This window comes from Falco naumanni, chromosome 8, assembly GCF_017639655.2.
Source record: "Falco naumanni isolate bFalNau1 chromosome 8, bFalNau1.pat, whole genome shotgun sequence".
NCBI lineage: Eukaryota > Metazoa > Chordata > Aves > Falconiformes > Falconidae > Falco > Falco naumanni.
Window position 1 is genome coordinate 51,768,702 of NC_054061.1, and position 9,140 is coordinate 51,777,841.

Below are 9,140 nucleotides of genomic sequence, written 5' to 3' on the forward strand. Positions count from 1 at the left end.
CAGCTCTCTATTGTATCTTCAGTCACAAAGGTGAAGGCAGAACCACCTTCTTTCCTCATTCATACTCCAGATTATGAGCGAAACTGTCATCTACAGCCCCACTGTAAAGATTTTTTTTGGAGCTCTCCCCAAGGAGGTCCAGATACTCTCCACCAGACAGAAACTAAACAAACCTGTCATGAAAATACTTTCCCTCTGATGTCGCAATTTTGCATTTATAAACAATTCTATACGCTGCTGAGATATAGTATCCATTCACTAATCAGAAGTAAGAATTAACAGAGGTTTGCAAAGCTACAAAAGCAGCATTTTCACTCTGATGGGAGCGTACAGTTCATACTTTGGGGGAGGGGAAGACAAAAAAGAGTGTTAGCTCTTTCATGAACATAAAAGGGCAGAATTACACATTAGTGTAGCTTCCCCATGTATAGACATTTTTTTTTCTGAAATGCAGCCTAAACTTAAAATCAACCATTAGTTACTTTAACTAAAGCTTAAATCATCCGTGTAATTACTTTTACAGAGGATTATGACCAAGGTTTTTTAAAATGTGGATTGTTAAAATTTCACAATTAAGAAATAAATCACAATGGGAAAACAGGTTCCTATTCACAAAACAAGCAAACAAGCATCCTTAATAACTTTTAGCAAGGCAAAACCAGAACTGAAATACTGGGAATGCTGTTGCCAGGTCAGGATTGAGGTGAACAGGCAAAGCCGTGCGAACGACATTGCACGGCACCTGCCCAGCCCCTGGCCTGGTTCAAATCCATACTCACTCTTTTAGTAACCCTTCTCCCTCGTGAGGGCACAGAAATTACCAACTCAGTGAAGTTTTCAAAGAGGGAAAAAAAGCCTACGCTTTTTAAAAATTGTATTTGAAAAAAAAAGCAGCTAAGATGCTGGGTATTCTTGATTCATACATGATTTCATACCAATATTTTTGACCTTCGTAAGTCCCTTCTTCTAGGGGGGAAAAAAAAAAAAAGAAAAAGAAAAAAGAAAAACACTCCTCTACCACAGAGAGACACTGCAGACGTCAATCTAAAATAATGGCAGTCAAAGGTCAGGATGATATAGGCAACATCAATCTTCTAATTTAAATACCTTCCTGAAAGAAATCTCTTAAAAAGCAGAAATGAGAAAATCAGGGACTATCCAGTCAGAGCGATGAAGAAACTGCCTCAACATGTATAATTTACAGGATTTTCCTAATAATGACACCAAATATATTCAACTTTAACAAATAATTCAATTTTAAGACCTCAGTGAAATGTAATATGGAAACTACCATCAGCTTGTTGGGTCACCTTAGCAAGATACAGCAATTTTCTTACAAAGATTAATTTATGGACTATACACATCAGATTACAAACTAACACTAAAAAAAGCAAGCACTGCAAACTGGATCCCAATTAGCAAAAGACACCAAAGTGCTAGGAGTCTTCCAAAACCGCTGGAAAACGCATACTGCAAAAAGAATTGGTATTAGTGCCTAACAAAGCTGGGTAAACACTCCAAAGGCTCCAACATGCTATTCTGTCACCATGACAGAAAACCAAAGGATGCCAGACCAATACACATCTCTCTTCCAGTATCAGGGACAACCATCCTACATACCTGACACTGAGCTCCCGAGCAAAATTAAAAATAGGTCTAGAGCATCCAAAAAATAGGAATGAGGATGCCCTTAGCATATACGCTTCCAACTTCTTGTTAAAAAAAAGAAAACAACACACAAAAAACTCTCCAATATCTTTCAACATTCCCAACAGTGTTTCTTTTTACCGTTCTATTATCACAAGTGACAACGGAAACAGCTAAATTTTTGCTTCGGATCCTTCCTCCATGAAAAAAACCCAAACAACCCCAGGTTACAATAAGCGTGTTATAAAACTGCAGCACATGTTTAAGGCCCCTAAAAGCACCGATGCTGATAAAATTAAAAATGGCTGTGCCCAAAGATCCCACAGCAAGACAGGCACAGCTCTGCTGGCGATTAAAATATATATTAAAAATTCCTGCATTACCTTACAAAGGGCGAGGCATGCAAAACAAAAAAGATTATATATTTTTCCAAAACTGAAAGTTAGGAGACAAGAGATGCAGATCTAGGCAAAGCATGCGTCTTGAATGCAGGTCATTTACACAATAAAGCCGATTTTATTCTCCGAGACACTTAACGTATCGGGATTTCAAAACTTTATGGGGCTTCGCCGCCGAAACCGATGCCCAGCACTTCTGAAGGAGACACCGATGTGCCCAAACCCCCGCGGACCCCACCCCCCTTCCCTCTGCCAAAATGGCTAGTTCGCTACACCCACTGGCTACTTACCAGCCGCAGTGCTGAGCAGCAGGGTGGCACTGGAGAGCAGGAGCACCAGCACAAGGTGCTGCAGTGAGGCAGGCATACCTGGGGGAGCCAAGGTTCCAGGCAGGAGGAGGAAAAAAAAAAAAAAAAAAAAAAAGCAAAAAAAAATGGGGAGGGAGGGGGGCCCGACGAGAGGAATTTCCTCCTCCTTGCGCGCAGCCTTCCTCAACTCTCTGGCTTTACGATCCCGTCTGGAAGGGCAAATGGCAGACGAGAGGAGCCGTCTTCGCTCTTACTCCATTACACCCGCCCGCCGTCATGTCTCGGGGCTCGGCACCGCTCCGTGGCCGCCGGGGAAGCGCCTGCTCCTGCCTCCCGGCCCCGAGGCATCTCCCCCCGCCGGGCGGCGGCGGCGGCGGCGCGCTCCCCACCGGGCTGGGGCTGGGAACCGGGCACCGGGCTTATTTCCCACGCAGCTCCACCGCGCCGAGGGACCGGCCCGGCCGAGCAGCGAACATGTCCAGCCGCGCACCCGCGCCCAGGCACCGGCAGAGCCGCGGCAGGGGGAACCGGCACCGCTACGGGCTGACGGCACCGCCGCGTCCCATCCCGTTACAGGTCTCCGCGCTCCCGCCGCCCCTCCTCACTGCCTCACGCTCCCGGGAAGGCGGCGGCGACCGCCTCAGTCGCTCCGCGGCCAGGCGCGACCCTCCCCCGCTCTCACGGCGAGGACTGGGGCCGCATCTCGGCCCATCCGTGTCCCCCCGCCGGGCGGGCTCCGGCGCGCGCCCCCCGCCCCCCACCGCAGCGGCGACGCCGCCCCCGGCCACCCCGACAAAGGTGGGGCCCAGAGCGCGGGGCGGCGGGTGGCTCCTCCCCGGCGGCACCCGGCTGCTCGCCGCGGCCGAGAAGGCCCTTCCCCGCGGCGGGGGAAGGCGCTCCCCCTCCGCCGCCTCCCCCGCCCCCCGAGCTCCCACAACGCCGGGCAGCCCCCGGCCCCGCGCGGCCTCCTCCCGCGGGCCCTCGCTCGCCGCCGGGCAACGGCTCAGCCCCTCCGCGCTGCCAGCGCCTTCCCCCCCGCGCCGGGCTCGCCGGCGAGGGGCAGCTCCGAGCCGCTCCGCCTCCTTCCCTTGCCGGCCGCCGGCTGCGGGCGGGAGCCGAGGGCCGGAGATCCTCCTCCTCCTCCTCCTCCTCCTCCCCTACTCCTCCTCCCCCGCCGCGGCTCGCGCCCCCGCCGGCCCGCCCCAGCAGCACCAACGGCTCCGCCGGCTCCAGACACAAAGCGGGGTCGCTCCAACCGCCAGCCCTGGCACCCGACCCGCCGGCCAGGCCACGCCCCCCGCCCCTCACTGGCGGGGCCGGCCGCCGCCCCGCCCCTGCCCGCCGCGCCCCTGACCATAGAGGTGGGCCTCCGGGCAGGTAGAGAAGGGCCCTGCTCGGGCAGGAGGCGGGGCGGTGCCCGGCGGGCGGGCGGGCGCGGGGGCAGCTGCCCCGCCATGTTGTGGGAGGGGGCGGCGGGCCGGGGCTGGGCCGTGCCAGGGGCGGGTGGGCCGCGGGCAGCGCCGATGGGGCAGAGGCCGCCGTGGCGAGCGGGAGAGCTGGAGGCGAGGGGGCTGTGTGGGATAGGCCCGGGCCTCGCCCCGCCTGCCACGGGGGAAGGCTCCGCCAGACCTTCCCGGGAGGGCCGCGGGGGGCTGCCCCCGGGGGACCCTCAGGGAGCTAGGCAGCAGGGGAGCCTGAGCTCAAGAATCGCAAAAGCGAGTTTAAAAACAACAACAACAAAAATCTTCTGCAGGCCCTGAGGTTGCATCAGCCTTGAACGCCACGGACTTCATCTCAAAAACCCCGAAGCTTCTGCCTCGTCCTCTGCTTCAAGGCCCTGTTGTCGCAGGCCCTGTTGAGCTCCGCCGCAGCACTGGCAATACTACCTACCTCTCTCTCCCTCTACCTCTCCCGGCAAGTCCACCCATCTCATACGGCTTCAGCCACCAGACTCTCACAAGCACAAGCACTAGCTGCCTCTTAAGTTGAAGAGATTTTATGATTTCAAAACAAAAGATAAAGTCAACTGGCTGAGCTGTTCATATGCTTTAACCTTTGCTATATTGCATAGGACAAGAGAGATAATTGAGGCCAGCAGTTGATGGGAGAACTGGACTGGAATGTAGTATCTGATGTTGTGGCCCGGCAAGGCTCTTTCAAACAAGTTTTACTGGGCGTAGTGTAGAAAAGAGTTCTTAAAAACATTCTGCACACAGAGGGCACCTTCATATCTGGGTTCTCCACAGGGCCAATTATGGGAAATTGCTTCCCTGTGCCTAACTTCTTACGCCGGTTTCAAGAATGGGGTACAAGGAATACGAATTCAAAAATCCAATTCCACCCCTCAAAATAGTAAATGCTACTAAATACGAAAGTGTAGTTGCAAATCAGAGTTGGAATTTTAATGATAATAAAAGGCTTCTTTGCATAACTCCATTCTTCTTCGCAAGCCCTAACAGGTGAAGTAGATGTACTCTAGTTCTTGCATCATCAGGAGAATTATTAAATAAATTGTAGTAGGATTTTTATCATTGTGATGCTTTCGCCACAGACACACTTTGAGATTCCTAGGGTCAAGCAGGGTTTATGTGGCTGATGGTTATAAAAATGTTTTAAAAGTTTGTTAGGATATATATACTTCCAGTCTAAGCAGATCTGACATGGATATTGGAGAGAGACAATAAAATACAGAATCCTAGATTGTGATTTGTATTGCCACTTTCCAGAACTGCAACCACATGTTAACCACAGTATCCTTCCTGTTATTTGTGGAATGTGAACTGTCAAGAAGAAATAACATTTAGAAGAGGAGAAAAAAAAAAAAAAAGAAAAATAAGAGAAACCCCAACAACAAACAATAGTTTTACCTCCAAGGGAGAGGACCAACACTTGAGTATTTTCTTTGAGCCCAAAATCCAGTGTTCTGGTTCAGCAAAGACATCAAACTATGCAACATATGTTCTGTCCAGCTGTACTACCAATAAAAGAAGTGAGATCTACTTTGTTCACAGAAAACAAGAACCTAACTGTGTGGGTTACACAGTACTTTCACTGTTTAGATGCTAAAAGAAAATTACTGTAATTATATGACATGAATCAAAACCTGCTCAACCTGAAGTAAATGACAGAAGTCTCACTTGTTTTAATGGATCTAGTTTTGGCTCATTAATTAATACCGGGAGTTCTTCTCCACAAGAAATTGTACAAAAAACAGATATTCTGCTTTAAAATGCATGTCATTTTTTTGTCTCCCCCAAATGGACTGGATTTTTGTTCTGTGATTTCCTAGAAAGACGGAACAAGACACGTGCTTTTTAATACAATTATTTCCCCTCAGCTTCACAAAAACCCAGACCCTGATCAAGCAAACACCCTTGTGAAGGCCATGGGATTGTGGTTCTGCTTCGCCTGAGCTTATATCAGGTCCGTGGACTCATCTCCCAGGATTGCAATCCCAGAAGTTGGCAGGACTTTCTCCTCCTTCCCTAACCTATTTTGAATTTTGCAAAACCTCTTCTCCTCAAGGGCCAGGTCCCTCCTAGCCTCGTGTGACTGCAAAGGCTGCAAAGGGCCTCTGGCCCCGCACCGGTGACAGGCTGCAGAGCTGGAGCCACTGTGCCTGTTTCTCTGGAGCTGGCGGGGCCGAGGAGGGGCTGACCTCTGCTTCACCACACAGATGTAGGAAGCAATCGCTGCTGTCTAAGCACAGAAGCAGCTTCCTTTTCCTGTGGTGGTGGGAGGAAACCAGAGATCTAAACTGTCACACTCAGACTCACTCATTGTTATGTGCTTGGACAAGAACATATTTATAATTCTTTCTGTGATACTGTGTTATCTGTAAGCTAGGATTTCACAAGCCTGACATTCAGCAATGCCAAGTAAGACCCGCAGAAAAATACTCAGAATAATGACAACTTGCAGAGCTGCAGCACATTAAATCTGTGTCGTGGCTTCAGGTAAGGGATGGGACGAGACAAGAGCAAACGTGTAAAATTTACCAAGATTTGAAAGAAAATATTCTGACTGAAGCACTGTATTTCCACCAGGAAGAACTTCACCCAATGAAACAATATTGAACTTAATGGAGACAAGATTGTTAAAAAACAGAGTGAGGAGAAAAGACGCAAAGGAGATGCTCTTTTGCAATTGTGTGTGCTGTTTTCACAGCCAGGCAGGGGCAAGGCTGCGCCAGGAGGGCAGTCATGGGGCAGAGGGCATGGAGGACAGCAGCAGAGGAGCCCGGCCGGGTATGGTGGCTGCAGGCTTCCTGAGATGGAAGTCTGATGTGCACCAAGTCCACGGCAGGGCACATGTGTCTTGCCCTTGGACGAGGGAGCTTTGAACAGCATATCCACATGCAGTGCACTGAGGCTGCTTCCTCCGCTTGAGTGAGACATGGAGATGAGAAATGAGGCTGATACGCATCTTGGATGTTTTCAGCTGTCGGTCACACTGATGCAGAAGCAAATGTGTTGATATCACTTGCAAATTCAATACTGTACACAAGTGAAACCAATCATGTCCTTGTTGGCAGCATCACCTTTAAATGCCACACATCTTTTTTTTTAATTACCTGGAATATGGAAAAATACTGTAATGCTTCTAAGAGAGTATTCCAATCAGTGGAAAATAAAATGAAAAAAGGATGAAGAAAAAGAAAATGAACTACCAAACAACAGCTTTCGCCCTATTTCTTTTTAGAAAATGCAATGTTCAGGCACTTTAAAAAGATTTTTCAGGATAGGGCCACTGTTATCCAAGAGTTTTTCAGCACTGACGCAACATAACTGTTATCATTGTTAAGACTCAGGGGACTGTTCTTTTTGACAGGGCCTTTCATGAAGTCAACAAATCAGTTTAAGGCAAGCCATAAATTATATTTGGCTGCCCATCGACTTGGCCAGTGTTCTCTCAGTGCTGTCGTAAGCGCCAGGGCAAGAAGATAACAACCATGGCCTGATGTTTAGCTTTGAGGGGATATTTTGTTCCTGAATTAAAAACAAAGCATCCCCATAGCATAGACTCTGATGGATAAACATGAATCAGCCATCAAGGTGTTCACACATTTTTCTACAAATAAATACACTCACTCTGGATCCTAAGTAATAGCTTAATAAATAATGGATGTGGTACAGGTCTCCACCACGAATGCCTGCCACTCATGGCTAAATTAGGGCACCTGTCAACCAGATCATCTCCCCAATCTCGCCTCCTGTAACAGTATGTGGAGACAGAGGTGGTTTCTGCTAGCCGGGTTCCAAGCCTCATGTAGCTCTCTAGATTATTATTAACATCCTGAATTGCAGCCAGAATGAACCAAAAAGACAATACTGACTGCTTACAGTCTGCTGAGTTAGCAGCTACAGCTTCAGCCAATGCAGCCAAACAAGTAATCACACGCAGTCGTTACCCTTAGAAGTATTCAGTTACTGATTTTATATAGATTTTCCCATCAGTGCCACCAATCCGAGGTGTTGCACAGAGGCATTAAGGCACCCCCGTAAGTCCCCTCAGAGTTAGGGGTCAGGATAACAAGGGTGGCTGTGGGAAGAGCATAGGTACAGGGCATGTGATATGCAGAAAGAAAAGTGGTGAATCCTCTGGGGACTTTAAAAGCAATCTAGACCCAGATGTACCTTTCTGCAGCATGGATCCATTTCCCTGGGAATAGGGAAAGGCACTCTGACCTTCAGAGCCTGCCCACAACCCAGCAGCATCACTTTCACCTTATCTGAATCATTGTCGGCTTCTGCTCCTTTTCCAGGCCTGGGCTTCATCTTGGGAAAACAGATTCCCCAACAGAGGGACAGAGACACGAAGCTGTGACTGAAGCCCCACAAAAGTCCTCGTGGGAGGAAACTCAGTTCCTTTCTGCTCTTTCTGACAGGCAGGGAAAGCACTACACACGATGGTCAGTCTGCCCTGCCAAGATGCAAGACTGGCAAAACCTCCTGTGGCATCACATACCAGAGCAGGCTCTCACACTCCCAATTCTACCAACAGCCTTAAGGAAACGGTAAATTGAATTCGCTGTCTCAGAGGGAATTCATTTCCCCTTTAGTGCAGTTAAATAATCTGTGCCAGACATTAATTTTGGCATTTAGACTCATGAAAGTCCATCTGAAGGTTGTTATGACTTCATTTTTCTTTGTCTCTGAAGCACAGAGAAGAGCACCAACTGTGGAGCCTTCGGAAAAAAAAAAATTTACGAGTGTGAGCTAGTGAGTCTTTTCAGACTTGGGTTTTTCTAACTCTGCTATGTTGCTGTGTAATGTGCTGCAAGGTGAACCGTGCTCTGCAACAAAGTCACAACAATCTTTGACACATAGCAGAAGAGCAGTTTTGTGGCAGTTTCATTTACCTTTTGATGGGAGACTTTAATTTGATGCAAAAATTAATTGCACTACTTTTGTGGCAGTCTCTGGAAAGATTTATTTTGATATTGAACTTCTTTTATTTTATGCTGGTCTCACATTGCCCGGTTTTGGTATAGAGAGTGGTTTGCTATGGGGAGCCCATAATGGCAAGATCAGAGATGCAAGGGTCAAGCCTGGAAATGTAAGCAGATGGGTGTGGGGCAGGTCAGCCTTCGGTGCTCAGGGAGGAGGAGGAGGAGGAAGGTGCACACTGTGGGATAAACAGGCAGAGAGAATATTTTGTATCTAAAAGGATTAGCAGTGAAATAGTTAATAGACATTTTCGCATTTCATAATACATGATATTTCCCTGTGATAATGAACTACCAACAATGTTCATAGCAGTCACTGTCTTGTTTTAGAGATAACAC

General features: G+C 48.5%; 2 protein-coding genes across 6 annotated transcripts in view; one reads left to right on the forward strand and one right to left on the reverse strand.

The window, feature by feature from the left end:
* The window catches only part of BMPR2 (bone morphogenetic protein receptor type 2), a 109,722-nt gene extending 107,294 nt beyond the window's left edge, over positions 1-2,428 (reverse strand). For all 4 annotated transcript variants that reach the window (XM_040603081.1, XM_040603082.1, XM_040603084.1 and 1 more), the window contains exon 1: positions 2,336-2,428. In XM_040603081.1, coding sequence (XP_040459015.1) covers positions 2,336-2,411 — 76 coding nt within the window. In that variant the 5' untranslated portion in view covers positions 2,412-2,428. The remainder of the gene's footprint in view (positions 1-2,335) is intronic.
* Positions 2,429-2,478: 50 nt separating this feature from the next.
* Positions 2,479-5,051, forward strand: LOC121092310 (proline-rich protein 2-like). Of its 2 annotated transcripts, none has more exons than XM_040603086.1 (2): positions 2,479-3,730; positions 4,107-5,051. In XM_040603086.1, exons 1-2 carry the CDS (start codon positions 2,479-2,481, stop codon positions 4,340-4,342), a joined length of 1,488 nt encoding a protein of 495 aa, XP_040459020.1. In that variant the 3' UTR covers positions 4,343-5,051. The 2 variants fall into 2 exon arrangements, with proteins under 2 accessions (XP_040459020.1, XP_040459021.1); XM_040603087.1 differs by having other exon boundaries at positions 2,479-3,714.
* The last annotated feature ends 4,089 nt before the right edge of the window (positions 5,052-9,140 follow it).